The sequence below is a fragment of the Trematomus bernacchii genome, unplaced genomic scaffold (assembly GCF_902827165.1).
Source record: "Trematomus bernacchii unplaced genomic scaffold, fTreBer1.1, whole genome shotgun sequence".
NCBI classification, from domain to species: Eukaryota; Metazoa; Chordata; class Actinopteri; order Perciformes; family Nototheniidae; genus Trematomus; species Trematomus bernacchii.
The window spans coordinates 2,973,443-2,994,898 of NW_022987727.1; the positions used below are offsets into that span (position 1 = coordinate 2,973,443).

At 40.3% G+C, this 21,456-nt stretch overlaps 1 protein-coding gene across 2 annotated transcripts; it reads left to right on the forward strand.

Moving 5' to 3' along the window:
- Window positions 1–1,897: 1,897 nt before the first annotated feature.
- avpr2aa (arginine vasopressin receptor 2a, duplicate a) lies at window positions 1,898–19,263 on the forward strand. 2 transcript variants are annotated; one of them, XM_034145283.1, is made up of 7 exons: window positions 1,898–2,308; window positions 3,313–3,387; window positions 13,075–13,460; window positions 13,968–14,213; window positions 14,412–14,558; window positions 15,468–16,035; window positions 17,251–19,263. In XM_034145283.1, exons 3-7 carry the CDS (start codon window positions 13,077–13,079, stop codon window positions 17,445–17,447), a joined length of 1,542 nt encoding a protein of 513 aa, XP_034001174.1. In that variant the 5' UTR covers window positions 1,898–2,308; window positions 3,313–3,387; window positions 13,075–13,076; the 3' UTR covers window positions 17,448–19,263. The 2 variants fall into 2 exon arrangements, with proteins under 2 accessions (XP_034001174.1, XP_034001173.1); XM_034145282.1 differs by having other exon boundaries at window positions 1,904–2,308; window positions 17,248–19,263.
- Window positions 19,264–21,456: the final 2,193 nt, after the last annotated feature.

Sequence of the window (21,456 nt, forward strand, 5' to 3'; positions counted from 1 at the left end):
CTCCTTATTGAAGGTTTATGACAGCCATGTTTGTGGTCTCTGACAGACTGGGAGATAAGGAGATAAGGCCAGACACTTTGAACAGAAAAGTGAACTTGATTGAGTGACTGTTTCTGGGACTGGTTCAGAGTTTTCCACGACTGCCTCCATATTTCTCTCTTCCCTGCAGAGTAAGGCCCCTGATTGAACATGCGGCAGATTCACATAACCTACATGCAAGATTTTTATAATTGTCAACACTTCAGTTTGAATAAAGATGTCTCTGAAGTGAGTCATTCAAAGGTATTTGCAAAAGAGCGGTCCTCTCTGAGGAAAACAGCTGTCATCTTTATTGCTGGCACGATATTAGAAGCTGGACATAAGCCTTAACATGTGGGAGAATGCCCAGACAGACATCTCTGAGGAAAGGTTACTCATAGATTGAGATATTTTAAGGTCTCTCAGACCTTTTTTAAACTTTAGTGCTGCTCTGTGACAGATAATGATGGGCTCGAGATGCTCTACCTAGAATATGATAAGATCGTAATGTAGGCTGATGTGTTCCCAGATAAAATACTTCATACAGAAACTCTACAAGGTTATTCTCATAACTTTAAAACTATTCATTATCTCTTTGTCACACATTCAACTGAATTTCCTAGTCTAAATAATGCCTTTTCTTGCTCATATGTTCTTTTTAAACGTGGGTTTGTTTTGCTGCATTAATGCCTTGTGACAAAACGTCCTGTAAGGCCAGCGGAGCCCGGATAATCATATTAGAGTGATTCTCAGGGAGTTTACGGCTCCGCCTCCTCAGCGGCAGGATGGAGTGCTTCCACTGAGGGAGACCTGATGTGAACTTGGCGTCCCTGCCAGAAGAAGACCACCAGGTTTTCTGACTTCATGGGAGTATCCAGCCTCTGCTGGCTAAGGATCGATGGCTTTGGGCTAGACACACAGAGAGTGCCCCATGGGTATAGCATGCTTTTTGAGTGAGAGCGGCTGCCACTGAATGACAATGAATACATATTTCAATTAACTAGGAATAAGTAAGAGGAAGCTGCAATTACCTTGTCAACATACATTTGTGTCCATCACTGACATTTGACTGTATAGATTTAGTTTGTGCATGAAATGGTTTCTGAATTCACTCGTTGAGTTCACCTGTGTCCTTCACGCTAGATGCGTTTTCTTGACATCACGTCTCTGTGTGAGTGTGACAGCTTTGACACTAAACCTTAAAGACAGCATTTTCATATCTTTGCTCTAACCTTCACTGCTCTGTGTGTGCACCAAGGGCGTGACCCGCAGCTGGCCGGGCTGACTCAGCCAATCGGCATTCCATGCAAGGTGGAAGTGTGCCGGCCCTTGTCCACCATCAACAAAGGAGATGGAGGGCAAGTGAGCGCAAAACAGGGGAGAGCTTTGAATAAAAACATGAGGGGGATAGTGGTGGTCTAATGGATAGTGAGGTGGGCTGAAGATTGGAAGGTTGTGAGTTCAAATCCCGCCAGGAACACCACCACTAGTGTGCCCTTGAGTAAGGCACTTAGCCCTCAGTTACTCCAGGGAGAATGTCCCTGTAATTGGTAATTGTAAGTCGCTTTGGATAAAAGCGTCAGCTAAATGTAATGTAATGAGCGGAGTGTATCAATGATCCACATCGGCCATAAATCATTACATTGAGAGGTGGTGCTTTACTGACATCCACACACAAACATTAACTTCAACACAAGCTTGCACACAAACACTCACGTTCACATGCAGATACACCCAGTGCTCCTTTCCACCTCCCTCTGTCTCCTTTTCTCTGTCTTTCTCACACACACTCTCTCTCTCATACACTTCATAGGTATGTATAACACTCCCTCCACTCCTGGCTCCACGCTCCACCCTCAGTCCTAAAGGACAGGCTGGTTGACCCAGGAGGAGGGGATAGAGGGGGAGGAAGGGGGAGGTAGGAGCAGACGGAGCTCAGATTCATTTCTGCTGGTGCTGCTGGAGGCACAGCACATTGCGAGAGCAGAACGTGACGCACACAGAGCCGGGACACGCACGGCTATCAAATGGATTAATTTTGACATATACTTGTGAACTCTCAGAGAGAAAGGACAATAGAGCCAGAAGGACTTGCACCGAGCTTGTAAAACTTGTTTGTCACACTGGCAGAAAATAAAAAAGCTACCTGGCTTTGATGAAGAAACATTCATTCAGGAGCCAGCTGATATCCCGCTGAGCGGAGGGACTGACAGCACTGAGGATGTGAATGTATCGGGGACAATCTGGACCCCTTTCTGTCACACAGCTGCACCACTCAAGTGGATCATAAGTAAGTGCTTTAAATGTAATCTATGTTAATTGCTTGATTGAATATTAAAGTGATTTTCATACTGTTTTTAGTACAAATACTTCTTGTAAAAATCCTCCAATAATTCTCCTCTAGTCCCTGAAAACACGTCACAGGGTGTGTAGGAACTTAAACTTGATCACTATGTGAGCAAATAGATTTGTTTACTGATTAATGTAGGTCATCAACAGTATATGATGTCCCACTGAGTATGACACTCAAGTATTTCACAAATGATTTATCTTCTGATTACTATAACATGTATACTTTAACATAACAATAGTAGGGCTTTTATTTACTTAATGAAAAATAAAGGAATCTTCTTAAGAAACAATGCCATCACGATACACCTGTTTCGGACACTATATATATCGTACCTATGTTAAACATTGTAAAGACAATTGAAATCATGTTTTGGGACCATGTAGTAGTTAGTTTAGATGTTAGGGGAATGGGTTAGTGTTAGGTGTTTTTTTGTATATTTTTTAAATGTAATATATATATATTCACATGAATATGTTTGTTAACTGTTTGTCAATTAATTAATTAAATAAGGTATATTTAGAAAATGTCAAAAAGCTAGTTCCTTGCATAAGCTTGATGTATGATTCTAACATACACATTTTCTGAGTGAAGTCACCTGTTTATTTTATATGATTGAATATCACATTAGGTTGATTTGAAAAAGAACATTGACACTTTATACATTAGAGCTTTAGGTGAAATAATGATATGCCCAGTATGTATTAATCATGCCTGTCAGACCTCATTTCAACATATGTAATATACGGCATATACAGCACAGACTGGTGTACTTGATTGGAAGTATTTTTTGGCACAGCCTAATTGAAAATGCATGTGGTCCTCCAAGTTTTTCCACGGATAAAAAAAGCTCAAGGGAGCCTCCAGGTTGTACATGTGATTGACTCTCTCATGTAATGTTAATGGACTGTAATAGTGAAGACGCTTAATGCTTTGTCCCGCAGTCATCGAGACCAGAGCCAAACGCACACAGAGAAAAAGGAACTGCGTGAGAAAGCCTACCATGTACTGACAACAAGGTGAGAGGCCATGGAGGCATATATATTCACCTTAGGGTGATTTATCTGTTATGTGTGTGTTTGTGTGTCCGTTTCTTTGTTTATTTGTGTGTCCTGCCCACATTTTAAAATCTAAAAGGTCTTTAGATGAGTTAAAGAAGATGTGTGGTTAGTGTGCGCTGTGTGTTTATGGTACACACAAGTCTTCACCTTTAAAGTTAATGTATTGCCTGACTTGATATGTAAACAGAACATCTCATTAATGAGGAGATGGAAATGTCTCGATTTATGCTTTTGATTCTCAGTGAAAGCCTCTAATGCAGCAGTTTGTCTTGTCAGTTTCCACTTGTGTAATAGCTATAAAAACAACTTTAAGAATCTCACCAACATGTCAGTAAAATACACAGATCACCGTTTGGCAGAACATATTTTTGTGATTTACAGCAGGAAGTAATTTGTATCAACCAAAGTGCTCTAGAAGAATGTTTCCAATAATCATACACTTTCCATGTTTTTTTAAATTTGGCACAATCTGCTACTCGAACAAAATTACTTCCTTGATTATAGTCCTATATCAGGAAAAAGCATCACCATCATCATCATTTCTACTATTTTCATGGTCAATTTAGTCTGGTCTCTGACAGGGAATCATTTCATTGTGTGGCACGGATCTAACCATTATAAGCCTCAAACGTCCAGGCCTGCTTTAGCGGATGTGGTATCACTGCGGCCCAGTTTCCATTTTTCAGGGGGAATACTCAGAATTGTAGATCAGTTTTGGGTTATTTATTGTTTAGGTCACATGCTGGCAGCCAGTGTGCTGGTTAATGATATATAACTAGAACAACACTCAGTAGTCGTTTTAACAGGCTTTATCAGTGCAGATAAGGGGACTTGGACCTTCTTTAACAGCACAGAGTTTGACCACTAGCCAGTGTATTGTGGAAATAAACTCCTGCCCATGTTTGTGAAAACACAAAAAGATGAAATGTGGGTGGTAATGGCTGTATCGGTGTGTGCAATGAGGCGTGGCCCCACATGATTAACTTTTAATGGGTTGTTTGGGCAAGATAGTAAAATAACAGTGTTTACTTGTATTGCTCACAGGGGCTGCAGTCTGAAGTCAGGGGGCTTGAACCTGGGTGACACGCACTGAGAATGAAATCATGGATACAGAGCTGTGAATGAATGAGTACAGCAGGTGGCTCAACAAATGCTTCAATATATACAGAGAATCAACTTGTTATAGAAACACCTATTCAGATGTCACGCGAGAGCACCAATGGGGATCTCATTTAGAGATATGTGGGGCTTAAAAAAGAAAAGAGCGTGGCCATATCGGCTTTATCATGCAGATGAAATGCTGCACTGCCCAGCGTGTGGCAACACACATGACTCATTCGGACCTATATTGTGTAAGAATCTATTGATCAATATGTAAATAAAAGTCTCAGGTCACACTGACACAAGCAGCAACGAATACTAAAGGTTAAGTATAGGGGTGTGATCTAAAGCTTCATTGATACAAGTATTTTCAGTTGGCTTGGATCAGTGGTTCTCAAACTTTTTCTGCCACTCCCCACTTTGAACAGGTGAGCTACTTTTACTCCTTTTTGTTTTGTTTTTTGCAGTGTATATATTGAGCACATTTTAACATTATTATATGCTTACCTTTAACCTTTGTGTGCTGTTTGGGTCTGTGGGACCTGTTTTCAGTGTTTACTAAAATATTTTTTTAAATGTCGAAGTTAAATGCATCAATCTGGTGCACTTTGAGCACAAAATGAATTGATGGATACAGCTCTCAACACTCAGATGAAACGGAGCTGTATACTTTTCAATAATCCAAACATCTTTAGAATATGATCACAACCAATAACAAATCATTTAAACTTGTTTATTCTTATCTTATGTTACCTAGTTAGCATTCTTTCTTTTTATTTATGCATATTTTACTAATCACTCCCCTATTTTTTTTTTTTACTGTCCTATAGTACACATTGGAATGGTTTCTTACTTTACTTTTTACAACTATATTAAATAGATAAAGGTGTGCTCTCTCTCGCTCTCTCTGTCTCGCTCGCTCACAGAGGCTATGTGCTCCTCCGTGGCGATGACGGCTTGCGTAACAAAATAAACATATTTGTAAAGTGGGGGGACACAAACGGGATTTCGAAAAGTGTCACGGTTAAATTCCTTATGAAGTGGTGAGGTGCCGCTCCACATTGCTTTTCTTCCCGACTGCAACGCTGGGGTGTGTGTGTGTGTGTGTGTGTGTGTGTGTGTGTGTGTGTGTGTGTGTGTGTGTGTGTGTGTGTGTGTGTGTGTGTGTGTGTGTGTGTGTGTGTGTGTGTGTGTGTGTGTGTGTGTGTGTGTGTGTGTGTGTGTGTGTGTGTTTTCCCAGTGGGCCTCTGCCGTTTGTGGGCTGCTGCCTTCGGTGGGCCGCTGGCTCTGGCATAGGTGGTAGAGATGGCAAATCCGGATCATTTTACGGACTCAGGGTCTTCTGAGTCAGTCATTGAAGAGATCCGGATCATACGAGTCATTTGAGTCATATGAGTCAGCATGACCAAGACCGTAGAAATCCTATTGGTGAAACCGAAAAGTTGTTGCATTTCACGAGCATATTATTATTCCATATATTTTGAATATATATATATATATATTTGTATATATATATATATATATATATATATATATATATATATATATATATATATATATATATATATATATAATATCTGCATGTATATTTTCTATTTCGACATGTATATTTTATATTTTATATTTTATTTTTATTTCTATTCTTGTATATTTTGTAGTTTTGTTTTATTGTAAAATGCCTTATGCTGCTGTAACAACAACAATTTCCCAATTTGGGATCAATAAAGTACTATCTATCTATCTATCTATTAAACTGACGTTATATTAACCTCCGCTACACAGTGTATTTTGCTTTAATAAAAAATGTTGATCACAAAAAAAAGGGTTATTTTGCGATTTGGCAAATCTGAGTCTGCTGTTGACTCGTGCATGAGGACGAGTCTGCTGGATCTCTGGATCTGCTGCTATACGGTTACGGCTCCGAGTCCGCACGAGTCTGATCCGCTGTGTGTTGCAGCGAGTCAGGATTTGCGAATCTGCGAATCTGCGAGTCTGCTGTTGGAGCCGTCGGCTCCTCTGAGTCCCCACGAGTCTGCAGGAAGTTTCACTGATCTGCGTCCCCTCCCCTGAGCCAAACGATCACTTCTGGCAGCTATCCTGTGACTGTATACTTGCTAAAGGGTAGGTAGATGGACTTGGGGTACGTTGTAATGTGATTTTACATGTTATAAAGAGAGTAGCGAGTGACGCAATTTATAGTTTTAATTTGTACGTCACACCAAGTGTGGGACTCAAGGACTCGGGTTAATGGAGAGGGGAGACTCGTCATGACCAGCTCATTTCTAGGATCCGGGTTAATGATCCGGATGAATCAGGACTCGCCCATCTCTAATAGGTGGGCCGTGGACTTTCACAGCGCCGCTGCGCCGGTACCGCTTCCGCCGCCGCAAACACCCGTTGCAAGTCTCCGGCTGTAACAGTCCACTACCGCCCGCGAGGACCCAGGTTCGATTCTGGCCTGAGGTCCAAAAAATGTATTAAAAAAAAAAAAATAATAATAATAATCTCCCGTTCATCGCGTCCATTCGCGACCCACCTATCACATCTCTGCGCCCCACCAGTGGGGCGCGCCCCACACTTTGAGACACGCTGGCTTAGAAGCAGATTGGGCCGGGCTATTTTAAACTTGTTTCCTGCTGCCAATGTCTATTAATGAGGATGATAAATAATATCAGACAGAAATAATAGGCATGTCCGAAACAGTTTCCTCTGTGATTTTGATCTCTGATGACAGAAGACGGTGAATTGGTTAGGAAGAAAGGAGAAAAAATGTTGCTAATGAGGACAGATAGGGTCAAACCTGGTCAAAGGGAATTGATCATGGGACTGATATGCACACACAAGCATGACGGGGAAGGGAAGGGTCTTTTCTCTTTTCTCATTATGTTTGGATTATTACACCCAGGGCTTAAGCACTGTTTGTTTGCTACTGAGGCCACCACCGTTTCATGTTAACCAATTAGCTTTAAATCTGCCATAGGATGAATTCCCACTGTCAGTGTGTGTAATGAAAAAAGGTGTTCGTGTATGAAAGAGCAATTTAATTTGAAGGAGCATAGCAGTGGATTTGAATAAAATCTCTTATACATCACAACTACCTATTTTGCAAACCCTGCTTCTTTGTTTTTTGTCTACCCTTCCAGACATCAACTGTATTCTATTCTTTTACATACAATTTGAAACTCTATTAGCAACCCCCGGGTATACATTATTACATGACATGTCACTTTTTAGATGCTTTTTATCCAAAGCGACTTACTTTGGTTGTTATGTAAACCTTTTGTTGTTATGTGAACCTTCACAGTACAGATCAAGTTTGCATTGATCATGGTCAGCAGTGCAGACTTTAAATTAATATGTTTTCTTTAAGTGCATTATCACAAAACAATGAGGGAACATTGACAGATATTAATGCAGACCTGATTCTCACTGTGGCAGATTATGCAAATGACAAGTCTGCTGATCTGATTCATTGTCATATTATTCAAACAATTATTAATAGTGACAATTAAGTTTTGGGTCTGTAAATAATCCCCAAAAAAGAGGATAACAGATATCTACGATTGTCTGAAAGCAGCCAATTCAGAGGAAAGTATCCTCTCAACTTGGATTATTTTGAATGTTTGTCACTTTGACAAAATGGCAAAATAAGTCATAGTAACAAAATAACATAGGAGTGAATATAACAACCCTCTGTCTCTTTTAGACATTTGGTACTTAACATACGTACTGTACATATGGTTTAACAGGACTTTGAAACACAGATAATGTTTGATCTACACATAGTTGCAGTGACATAGTTTGTCAAAGGGAATGACCAAAACATGTGTGAACAGCTGAAAAGAGGACCGAGATGTTGAAAGATGTGAATGCTTTTTAGCTATAATGTTTTCTTGCACACTTTAATTACCTGTTCCTGTCATCCCTGAGGCAGTGTATTGCTGTGTGCGGGGGAAAGCAGTATAGGATGGAGAGGACATGGAAACGGATGGTTGCCTTGCCTCTGGAGAGAAACACAAGAGAGGAATTGACTCTATCATTAATCAAAGTGAAAGCCTCAAAGTAAAGAGAGGAAGTGACTGTACTGCACTAACTACTAAAAGCACTGTCTACAGTATTTCCAGCACAGAGAGACAGAATACGTTTTTGCTTTACATTAAGTCGATCAGACAGATGGGAAAGCTGTGCTGTGCTTTTGTTATTAAAGTGAGAGCAAAGTGGAATCAATTTTTAAGAGACAGGATATTTAAAGGAATACAGTGAACTGCATCCATCAGAGTTTCTCTGGGGACAAGAAACATCCGTGCAAGAAATGTTGAACAACGCGTGGGTCTCCTGTAGTGGAGACATTTTAAGAAAATCCATCTTGACTTCTTGGATGCACAATCCATGCAAATTAGACATGAGCATATTTGAAGAAACTATTGTGTCCCCTTCCGGAGAACAGGTGAACAGGAACTCATTCATAATGTATCTAACGTGAGGTCAGTAACGGCATTGGTGCTGCGTTATGAATGCAAATAAAACTACTACCAAAAACGTGAATCAATAACGCAGCGCTAATATGCTTCATAAATGTAATGCAAGTTACTTAATGGTTTAGCGTCGTATAACAAACAACTATTAAGAATTAATCCCGGGAATTTAGAATTAACGAATCAAATGCATACAAAAAGTTCTCAACAAGCACAAATACATATTCACAATCTAAATCATAATCACTACACAAGGTAGATCTGTGGATTTATACAATATTATAATTAGGAAGTCACCACAGAAAGTATTTGTGGATTTACAACTCTAAAAATGGCTGTAGCACTGGCTAGTGGCCACAGTTGAATATGGTTCGCCGTATTAAAGTGGGCCGTATGTTACTGTAACAGCAGAGGTGGAAGAAGTGCTCAGATATTGTACTTAAGTAAAAGTACCATGAGTGTAGAAACTCTGTTACCAGTAAAAGTCCTGCATTCAAAATGTAACTCAAGTAAAAGTAGAAAAAGTATGAGCATCAGAATATACGTACTAGAGTACCAAAAGTAGAAGTTATCATTATGCAGTATGGCCCATTTGAAAATAATATATATTATGTTTTGATTATAATTATTGATGCATTAGTGTTTATCAAACATTGTAAAGGTGCAGCTAGTTTTAATTACTAGGGAAGCTTGTGAATGTTACTCCAGGTGTAACTAAAGTCTTATTTAAGAGGTGAATACAGTTAATTAATAAAAATCTGCAAAGTAACAAAAGGGAAAAAATCAATCTAGTAGAGTAAAAGTACACAAGTAGAAGTACAAAGTAGCAAAAAATTGTAATACTTGAGTGAAGCACAACTCCCTCAAAATGGTATTAAAGTACAGTACTTGAGTAAATCTACTTAATTACTTTACACCACTGGGAAACAGAAATATACATCAGAAGCGGCAACAGCTGCCTCAACACGCCTCCATCTGCTGATTTCACAGATAATCTGCAAATTGAAAATACATAGCTGTTTCGCTTTACACATAATGTAGTTAGCTACTTTCTTACGTTGGTGGACCTTACCTTTGAAACAGTAGCATCGTTGTTGTTACAGGATGCTGTGTCGATGACGTTACCTGAATATGAGACGTTTAGGGAACACTGGTAAATTGTAACATCACGTACTACGCAAATTAAAAACATGATTGTATAGTTTAGACTAGTTAGTAAGTCCAATGTCTTCATATTTTTCAGTACAATTTTTTTTGTTATATTTTTCTCTGGGGCTCAGACAATTAAAATACACGGGTCAATTAAATATAGCTAGACTCAAACAAAAACTATTTACAAAATGCACACTTACTCATCATTCTGTTATGTCATTGAAACACTCAGGGACAGCCGTGCACTGCAGTTGATGGTGGTTAGCACACACAATGCTAACCTTTCTTTTGCACCAGTTCGTTTGAAATGATAGCACACGTTGTCCCCTTTTTAAATGTAGCTTGGCTGGGGTCCGTGTCTGCCTACCTCTCGCTGTACATTTTTTTTTTAATTTAAAAGTCAAATTTAGCAAAATCGTTCAAATTAATATCCAAGACGTGTGCGGCGCCGCCATGACGACGACGTTTACGTGAGCTACGTACGTAGTGACGTTCAAATTCAAGCGCAGATTTCCAATGTTAAAAGAAAAATAATTAGACTACACAATGACTTGCGTTTTGGTAATTTATTTGTTGACACTAACTTAGTGCAGATTGATAGTTATTATTCTTCATATCTTAGTGTCACTAAAATATGAAAAATAACCATAAATCTGCTCAGGAGAAAATGCCGCATAGAGTCTTGCTAATCTATCATACAAAGTGTCAATGAAGTACAGACTGCATTATGTAAATAGTTCAAGAACAAATAAAATATTCAAATTCATAACATGCAAACTTACTTTTTTCTACCTTTAAGCATATGATTTTTGTTGCTAATTAGTTTTAAGCAATATGGCAATATTACAGAGGTGTTCTTTGTACCGGTTATGATTATTTAATTTCCCTTGATTTAAAAGGCCTACCAATTTGGAATTTTAGTTTAGCATTACTATAATGCTGTGGATTAATGTCTCCAACCTCCTTAAGTCATTACACCTTATCTTCATAGGAGCATACTTGAAAAAGTGATTTCACATCAGAAATTACTCACATTGGCAAATAAACGTTTCATAATAAGATTATCAAGTGGGGTATAAAGGACTGCAGCAGCACAAATAATCCTCTCATGAATTATCCTGTAATTACAGAGGGGCCCAAGGCTCTTAAGGTCCTAAGAGGCCAGAAGATAACTTGATGAAAAAAGCCTTGTTGTCTTAACCCCTAATTTAAGAAAAGATGGATAATAAATAGATAAAAAGAAAGAATACTAGCCTTTATCAAAATGTCCTTTGGACAGGGACAATAACTGAGCATAGTAATAAAGGTATCTTATCCAATACAGATTTAGACTTGGTTGAAATGTTTTTTGGAAGTTGTGATTGCCTGCTGTGGCAGCAGGGATTCACTCAAACAGAGTCAGAGTTGTTCTCTGATTTAAGAGAAGATTCTCTTCCTTTCATCCATGGCTCTACCTTCATGCTGGGCGGAGAGGTCCAGCTGGCATGGCTCGTCATGCGTTCATCTGAATACATTCCTCTGGCAAAGACAGCATGCAACACTCGGCAATATGTTCAGCTGTGTTATCTCACACACCCAGCAGTGAGTACACTATTACTATAGCAAATTGGCCATGAGTTCTCACTGGAGCTGTGCGAACAACCTTGTTAAGTCTTGTTAGTCATACTCAATTTGCACTATACTATTGAGATAGCTTTCCTACTTTTTCAGACATGGAACATTTCCAAGCATACATTCAGTGAAACATTTGTGTACCTAAACCACTCCTGGCAGATTAGTCAAAATAATACACTGTGTCAATCGACACACTCTTTGTCACTCTCTTGAGAGGGATTTCACCACCTCCTCTTTCCTTTTCTTACTCCCTTTTCACAACTCTATTATGTTACCTTTTCTGTACTGTTTTCTTATTTTTCTGCTCTTTCTCCACACTGCTTTCATCACTCTCCTTTCATCTTCCTTCATTTTTCCTGCCAGACTTTCTTCTACGTGCAGTTTATTTGACCAAGACTTCCACCATCATCCCACGACTCTGTTTCTTAAACTGTCAGATCATTCCTATCAGCTATCTGTCGTTTTGAGCCATTTATTTATAAGCAAAGAAAAATAAACGTAGAGTTTATTGAGCTTGAGAGAGATTGGTGGAAGAGAAAAGAATTACTGGATGCATGAGAGAAAAGAAAGAGAAAGGGGGGAAAACATGGGAAAGCAGGAATGTATGGGGGTAAGCATGGGATGAGAGCAATTATTAAAGCAGAGGTGAAGGAACAAGAGTAGTGGGATAGAGGGGAAAGCTGTCAAATCAACCTTGAGAAAATATGAAAAAGAAAATAAACCATTCTGGACTTGCGTCAAACAGAACTGGCAGCATTGAGAGATACAGACACACTGAATACTTATTAAAAAATTAGAGACAGCCCCAAAAACAACAACTTTCAAATGGCAGATTGTAACAGTATCTGGCTTTCATTATTTTGGGTCAGATTTTTTTCCCAACTGCATAACAGGAGGTATTTGTATTAGTTTACGATGTGAAAAAGTAACAGATGCACCAAAACATTTTAATGATTGTAAACTCATGCCTTCAGTTATGTATTTTTACTAAAAGGCCCAAGTGTTTGGCTTCTTTCTTTCCCAGTGATATGATCAGGAACAATTTCCCAGCTGACACATTTTAGGGCAACTAGGACATTTGATAAAGAGGTCAGGCATGACATTAATATTGTGATAATACAGAACAAGTTAATTGTTTGTTGATAAAATCTGTATCCTCTAATATTATGAGCGTATACGGTGTTATGACCATGCACCCGTTTGACTCCTGGTGACCATATTGCTCATGGCATCATTAATTACCCATAAACAACAACCGCTATTATTTGCTTCACACATTAACACTTTGTTTTTTGGCTTCCAGGAATGGAAAGCATCAGTGTGGAAACGGACTGGGATGGGTTGGCCCTCTCCTCTCTGCTCGCAGCAGGAAGGAACAACTTCTCTTCCTCGTCTCTGCTTGTCTCTGAACTGAACTCCCTCAACAGTTCTCAAAGCGGGGGATCCTTCTTCGGGATAGACCCTGAAAATGGTTCCACCACGACGCAGCACACGCTGCCCCAGCCCCCGCAGAGGGACCTGGACCTGGCCCGGGCAGAGATAGCAGTGCTCGGGGTGGTGTTGGCCCTTACCACTCTGGGGAACAGCTTTGTGCTGTGGGTGCTGCTGAGGAGGAGGAAGCATAATGCACCCATGCACGTGTTCATGTTCAACCTGTGTGTGGCTGACCTGGTGGTGGCCTTCTTTCAGGTCAGTTCACAGTTACTTGCTACCATCACAGCATCCTCAAGTATGACTTTAGTCCAGGGGTTTCCCAAATGGGGGGTGGGCTTGAAGTGCACACATGTTAGGAAACAGAGCCAACGCAGACACATTTAATTAAAATGTTCTATCTACAAAAGGAGTCCCTGCAGAAAAAGTGTGGGAACCACTGGCATAGTCAGTTTGTGAAAGCATTCATCATGTGAAAGTTGTCCAAATATTATTCTATAGTGATCTAAAAATGGACCAAAATGTCCCGAAATGATTATTAAATAACAAAAACATTTGAGAAAACAATGAAGGTCTGTGACAGAGAGGACAGGCTACACAGTCAATACTTGGTAGGATCAATTTGTCGTTAGTAATGGTTATGTCAACAGGCTTGTCCTTTAGTTTCTGTTTTTTCTACATTTCTAAAGATTAAACAAGATAAAAATGCTTTACTATTCTAGGAGCCAATTTTAAACAAGTGCATCTTTTTCAATCTGTCTCCAGGTTCTTCCCCAGCTCATTTGGGACATCACTGGGAAGTTTCAGGGGCCTGACTTTCTCTGCCGGTCCGTCAAGTACTTGCAGATTGTGGGCATGTTTGCTTCCTCTTACATGATAGTTGCCATGACGGTAGACCGGCACCAGGCCATCTGCTGCCCTTTGCAGGCCTACAGAGGGGGCACAATGTCCCGCTGGAACACCCCTGTCATGGTGGCCTGGGGCTTGGCGCTAGTCCTCAGCATACCACAGGTAGGGAGGGATGAACACGCGTGCAGACATATGGTGCAATAGGAAATGAGACCTCAGCGTGTGTTAACACCCTGATTTCAACAGTAGAACTCAAGATGTTGGTCTATTTTTAGCTCCCAGAGGTCATTAGAGTTCAGCTAATAACTGACAGTTATATCTGCGGGTGTGCTGACCACCCTCTTCTGTTTGGTCTGCCAGGCTTTCATCTTCTCTCGCACAGAAACTGTTACAGGAGAGTTTGATTGCTGGGGTCACTTTGCTGAGCCGTGGGGGCTGAAGGCCTACGTCACCTGGATGACCGTATCTGTCTTCCTCCTGCCCGCCTTCATCATTACCATCTGTCAGGTAATAGTAGCCAGTATCTGCACCGCCCATTAAGACCAATGACAAGGAAACAAGCTGTGGGCAACACTTTCCAACAATTAAGTGTGTGGCATGAATGAAATGTTGTTTTGCTTTCATGGAGGGTGCATTTGGCAGGCATTGTTTGATTACCCGTGGGGGTCTTTGGTTGGTGTTATGTTGCATTGCATCCCATGGTGGATAGCGATCTGGGCTGCCTCCCATCAGCCCCACTGCTCTATTTAGAGAAAGATATTTCCAGGGTCCAGCAATTTCCCCTAATTAACACAGCACTTTAAGGACCACTGCTGAGACGGCTGCTCAGAAAATCTGCTCACTCCGAGAACCTCCCGCCAGGAAGTGGAATGTACCAGATCTCGGCCAAACATAGAATCCGTGACCTTTTTTCATTATCGAATTTCAAATTGAGGGGCCTCTAGACACTTTTTCAGAAGTATGGTGTAGTGTCTGCAGAAGGAAGTAAATCTGAAAGTTTACAGTCTAAATCCTGCCCTTATATAGCTGTTTTTAATAGTAAAAAGGGGGGAAAGGATCAGAGGTTCAATGGTATTTTAAAGAAAAAATAAAACTAAGAATAGTTTGTTTGATTCATCTTTTATTTGACTTCAAAATATTGTTTTAGTTGCTCAGGAGAGTGTTAAGATTTCTCTGCAATAAAATGTTATTGTAGCTTTTGTGATGCTAACAGACGGAAAGAGTAGTGGTATTGAATAATGTCTTGCTTTATTGCTGATAGGACAACACATCCAATTTCCTGCCACTATTACAACCAAGATTTAATCGTGAACGTCATAAAACTTAATTCTCAGTTAAGTCTGTAAATAAGGTAATGCCTTGTTTCACCCATATTCAACTGTGCTAATTCTTTAAAAAAATACATTTTATTTTCAGATAAGAATCTTCAGAGAAATCCACAATAACATCTATCTGAAGTCAGAGAGAATTGTGATGGCTGAGTTAAAGAAGAAAGAAATCTTCTTCCGCTTCCACAGCTTTAAAAAGGATGACGAGCGGTCCAGGGATAGGGGGAGACGGTCGTCCGGAGGGGGGGGCAGGGATGGCAGAGGAGGACAACTCCTAAAGGGTGTGAATAACAACCCTCACAATAACACCCATGACAGCCAAGCAGGAGAGTGTTATGACTTTGTACCATCGGCTGTCCAGTACAGTAGCAGTAGTGAACATGTGACAACAACATCGCCGCAGCAGCAAACATTGAGCGGCTCAGATTGCCAGGACTCGTACACGCCCTACGAGCTGGCCTCAGGCTCACCTCGCTGCTCCCTCGACTACGCACGCCCCCCCCTTCCAGCCACTCCACCTCATCACAGCATCACAAAAGCCATGTCAAAGACTGTGAGAATGACCCTGGTCATCGTGCTGGTCTATACTATCTGCTGGGCCCCTTACTTCATCGTCCAGCTTTGGGCGGCCTGGGACCCCCACCCTCCAGAACATGGTCAGTCACTAACATGCTTTATGTTTCTGCCTATGAGAGTTTGTTGCAATATTGCAACTGTTATCTATGTATACAATTCAGTCTCAACAAACAACAAAAACAACCATCACCAGTGAATCACTTAAGATGTTTTTCTAAGATGGATTGAGCCTCCTTAGTCCTTGTTATCCATTTAATTGGCCTTAATGTGCAACCCAATCCATTTTAAGCAGCCAAAAACAGAAGCTGATTTATAACAACAGCCTCTGATCAATGCTGTAGTCCATCTTAGTGAGTCTAAATGCTCACTTATTATTCCAAGGACAGCACGCTCCAGCTCGGATGTAGCAGTGAGTGAAGTTTAAGGTCAAAAACAATGTTTGTTTTGAACCACAAACAGAAACCTCTGGATGACGTCTATGGCCTCTGTGCATTATGGGCACACAAACAGCATCTGCTGATGTATTATCTGGCAGCCAGTGATGAAGCAAGTGTGTATAGTGTAGCATTAAGTTGTTGTTGCTAGTATGGACTGTGTGGGTGTCCTCTGATCCGAAGGTAAAGACAAACATCAGAGGCCAGTAAATAACCTGTTTATATCCCCTGCTGATTTTGCAACACAGCCAGATGTTGATAATTCATCAACATCATCTTTTCCAGCAGCTAACACACATTGTTGAAATCACAAGCAGACACACAGAGCGAGGCACGTGAGCTTTCACGCGCACAAACACATACACAGAATCTCACTTGCATATGCATAGTGTACTCCAATGCACGTGCGCATACACATGAATGAGTCCTCACTGCCAGGCAGCACCTATCCCCCCCACCACACAAACACACACACAAACAGCTGATTATTATCATGTTTGTATTCTTAAATCAGTTTTTCCTGATCTATTGTCCTCAAATGGCTGCGTTGAAATAAGCATACTTTAGTTATTATAAAATATTTGTCATTGCCAGTGAGGAAACTGAAAAGGGAAGTATACAAGATTTGTTCCCTCTGGGATATTTATAGCTATTCCTGAAGGAAACAAAACGAGAAACAAGAATAATGAATGGTTTATATTCGAACTGAATGGTGTACATATTTCTGTTTGTTTCATAACAGAGAAGAGAACAATGTGATCATCTGTCTCAAGTATTCATGTATGAGATTTCAGGTTTAGACTTGTCTCTGTTATTGGATATGCACTTCTCTTATAGTGTGTGTGTTTGTGTCCTCAGCAGTGGCCTTCACTATCCTGATGCTGCTGGGGAATCTGAACTCGTGCACCAACCCGTGGATTTACACAGCTTTCTCCAGCAGCGTGTCCAGAGAGCTGCAGAACCTCCTGCAGTGCCGGACACGACCCGACCGCCGGGGCTCCCTGCCCGACGACTCCACCACCACACACACCTCCACCACCAAGGACAGCCTGTACTGACAAAGATTGATGAGGCAGAAACAGATACACAGAGACATGTTTGAAAAGACAACTAGGGTGCACAGAGGTCTGTTGCAGGGATGTGCTGCAGTGCACAGCCTGAGAACAGAGCACTGACCTCAACCAGATGTTTCCAACAACAAAGGACAGCTTCTGTCAACAGGACCTCTATCTTGTAATCACCAGTCCTCTCCACCACAACAGAGAGGAAGGGTGTCATTGAAGATGTCAACACCATTTTATGAGGGCACTGTGAAAGATACAGTGGCTGTCAGTGACAGCATCTGTTATGCAAAATGGCCTTGACAGTAAAGAGCGCTTTTACCTCGGCTGTGGTGGAGTAGGACCCTGTGCATTGATTTATACGAACCAAAACTGTTTCCCTTCTCAGTCAGAGCAGGGCAGCAGGAATGCAAGGGGTGGATCAGCGCATTAATGGCCTTGCGGCACGCCTAATGTACAAAGCAGCAGACAAAGCTGTGGGTGTAGAGAAAACAAAGCAGCAAACTGAGGGAATGAGATACACACACACATGCAGACAGTAAGAGAAAACGAGACGGCTGTTGGAGTGAGAACAGACAGGGGATGACATGGATGTTAGATCTACAGGAGCAGTCTTGAGAGGGCTGTAGTACAAAATCTAATAATGTGAAGAAACTTTGTTGAATCAAGGAAAGTGGATTAGAGGTGGATGCTTGAGGCTGTATTAATATCCACTCAGGAGGAATCCTGTTCCAAGAAACAAGAGTGATTTGTTAGCAAGATGGACAGAGATTCACTCATGAGAAGTCAAGACACTGCCCCGCGAGGAACTGGGATACCATATTAATGCAGACAGCAAACCACACACACACACACACACACACACACACACACACACACACTCACACACACACACACACACACACTAAAACATGAAGTGGCAGGAGGAGGATTAAGCCTAGAAGAATACAAATGATAAATCCAGGTTTCCGCAACCAACCGGGACACAATTATGTGATTGTATTTCGAAAACAGCATATGAGGTACATAACATTACCTTCCTGTCAAGCTCTCCTGAATGTACGAAACAAAAACTTTAATCAGAAGACGCAGGACAGAAAACAAACAGCATTCCATGTACAATGATGAACAATGTCAAGTTTATTTATTGAAAATGTAAGGCACATTAAATATGAATACATGTTGTGTAAGGTCAATGTTGAATGTGAATCGTACTACTTGTAAAAGTCTGATATGTGTATAGAGAAACATGGGGATGTCAAACCAAAGATTTTTTAAAGCTCGACTGTAGTTTGCAAGTCTTAAGAGTTATTAAGGCTTCAACAGATAAGAGAGATTAGAGGGGAATAGGAGCTGCTGTCATTAAGAGCGCATGTCAGTTTAAGAAAAACTCCATGTTGACAGAGAAAATACTTCCAGTCAAACCAAGTGCCTGTAATGTCAGAGGGGCCTGAATGATCTCTGGATGATGTCAGCCTGTTATTCTTAGACGAAGCTACCACCAGAGCAGAATCATTGGTTATATCACACTACGAGCCATACGTTCTTTTATCTTTTTATTTATTTTTGTATAAATTCAAATATACAAACATATATATATATTTCAGTTAATGGTACTGCCTTATGTTCATGTACAGTTTTTACCTTTTTGTTTCTGTGTAAAGAGTAATGTATTGTGCCCCTCCACTGCATGTCAGAGTTAAAATAAAAAAATGAACTGACATTTTGTTTTTATAAGATTACATAAGCAACTGTACATACAGTATATGTGATAAATATATGTGTGCATAAAATAAGATTATGATTTAATGTATATTGTCAAACAATTCATTTCTCATAATAGTCCCTGTAAATAGTGCTGTGTTCTTTTCTTGAGACAATTCTCAAGAGCCTTACACTTGGTTTAAAAAACATGTAGGTCCAAAAACTAAGCTTGCTAGGGGATCTGGGGCATACGGTGGTCAAAACAGCATTTCATAAAACATCACAGCATTTCAGGAAACACCACAGCATTTCAGAAAACGCTACAGCATTTCAGAAAACACCACAGCATTTCAGAAAACACCACAGCATTTCAGAAAACGCTACAGCATTACAGAAAACACCACAGCATTTCAGAAAACACCACAGCATTTCAGAAAACACTACAGCATTTCACAAAACACCACAGCATTTCAGAAAACACCACAGCATTTCAGAAAACACCACAGCATTTCAGAAAACACTACAGCATTTCACAAAACACTACAGCATTTCACAAAACACCACAGCATTTCAGAAAACACCACAGCATTTGTTGTGTTTTCTGAAATGCTGTGGAGTTTTGTAAAATGCTGTAGTGTTTCCTGAAATGCTGTTTTGACTTGCACTTCAGGGCCACCGTAGGGGCAGGCTCATCTGCAATTGATTTGATTTCCCTGATCTTTAAAACAGTAGCAAAATGCATCTGTCAAGCACTAATAAAATGAGAATCAAGTTATTTGTTGCAATTAATGATCCATACAATCTGGAAATACAGTCGAGGCTCAAATTATCATAAATCTGAAATGAATGAAAACAGTGTTCAATTTAATTTGTCAAGTATGAAATCTAATCTTCACCAAATATGGGAGCAATAGGTTTATTTTGTTGAATATTAGATTTTTTTCCTAATCTCTCTCTCTACTTTCCACTCTTGTTTTCACTCACCCTCTGTATTCACTGTCTGTCACTTTCTCTTTGACTCTTTGTCAGTAAAATGATATACACTTCGTCTTGTGTTTGAGTTTCTATCATTTGGGATTTGAATTACAAACATGTGTCTCAAACAGTACATTACACAAGATCACAATAATACTGTATATTGGTTTGGTTGATGGAATCTTGTCTGGTGAAAATGTATGCCTGAAGGGAGATTGTGCGTTGGTTTGTGTATATATGTGTCTGTCGGTGGCTAATCTCTCATGTTTCTGCACCCTTCAGCTTAATATTTGTGTGCAGATTTATGACTGTATACTCAAGGACCTGTAAGTGAAGTCAGCTTCAGAAATGTTGTTCTCTAAGGATTAGAAATTATTCCTGTCCCGATTTTGTATGCCAAGGTAAGACAACTGGTTTGTATTTATTTGTTTAATCATTACAGGTTGTTGCCCAATTTTTTTAAATAATTTAACACTTGCCTTAAAACAATGTTGGAATTAGAGAATTAAAGTTAGATGGCTAGCCAACATAAATTCACTGAAGTGAAACTAACTATCATGACAGATGGGCACTGTTAACTGGAGCGCGCACACACAGGAGCTATTCATCAGATTATGTCTGGGAAAGAATGGCATTGAACTACAAGCGGTTTCTATATCAAGTTTCGCATGAATTCAGCTGCCAGTCCGGTTTTCTCAAGCTGTAGACATAATCAAAGAGTAAAAGTTCTGTTGTAACAAAAGATCATCCCCTTCACCACACACACACACACACACACACACACACACACACAATAATGGTAATTTTGAACAATGTGCCACATTATAGTAAAGTATTAAGACTTTTATCATATGCACCTCAGAAAAGACTCCTCCAAGGTGGGTGGGTGCGCCCCTGCCTGTATGGGTCAGAGGAGAAACTTCACCTCTCCCTCTGTGCGGTTCAGCCCCACACTGTGCATTTGTTAAGCAGGCACAAGTCTGAACTTTGATTCACTGCCAAAACAAAAGGCTATGGCAACAACGTTCCAAGTCTCACTTTGTCGTATCAGGAAATTGATGAACTTCTCCCAAAACACTTTGGGTGTTAATGTATTTTCCTCTTCCTGCCAGGAAGTTGAGAGGTGAAAGGATAATTCCTCTCCTCCGGAAAGGCCAGATTCTATATCCATCCAGCCTTTCCGATTGATGGGTGAGGCCAATACACTTTCATTGTGCATCATATTGTCTGTATAGCCATTAGTGAGCATTACAACAGCTACATAATGATTTATTCAGATATTAAAGGGCACCAATAACCACTAAAAATAGTATCATCATTGCAGATC

Excerpts from the sequence above, each read along its gene's own strand:
- avpr2aa (XM_034145282.1), top strand. The coding sequence starts at position 13,077 with ATGGAAAGCATCAGTGTGGAAACGGACTGGGATGGGTTGGCCCTCTCC. Across the intron at positions 14,214-14,411 it reads TAGTCCTCAGCATACCACAG|GCTTTCATCTTCTCTCGCAC; the intron begins GTAGGGAGGGAT and ends TTGGTCTGCCAG. Across the intron at positions 16,036-17,247 it reads CCCCCACCCTCCAGAACATG|CAGTGGCCTTCACTATCCTG; the intron begins GTCAGTCACTAA and ends TTGTGTCCTCAG.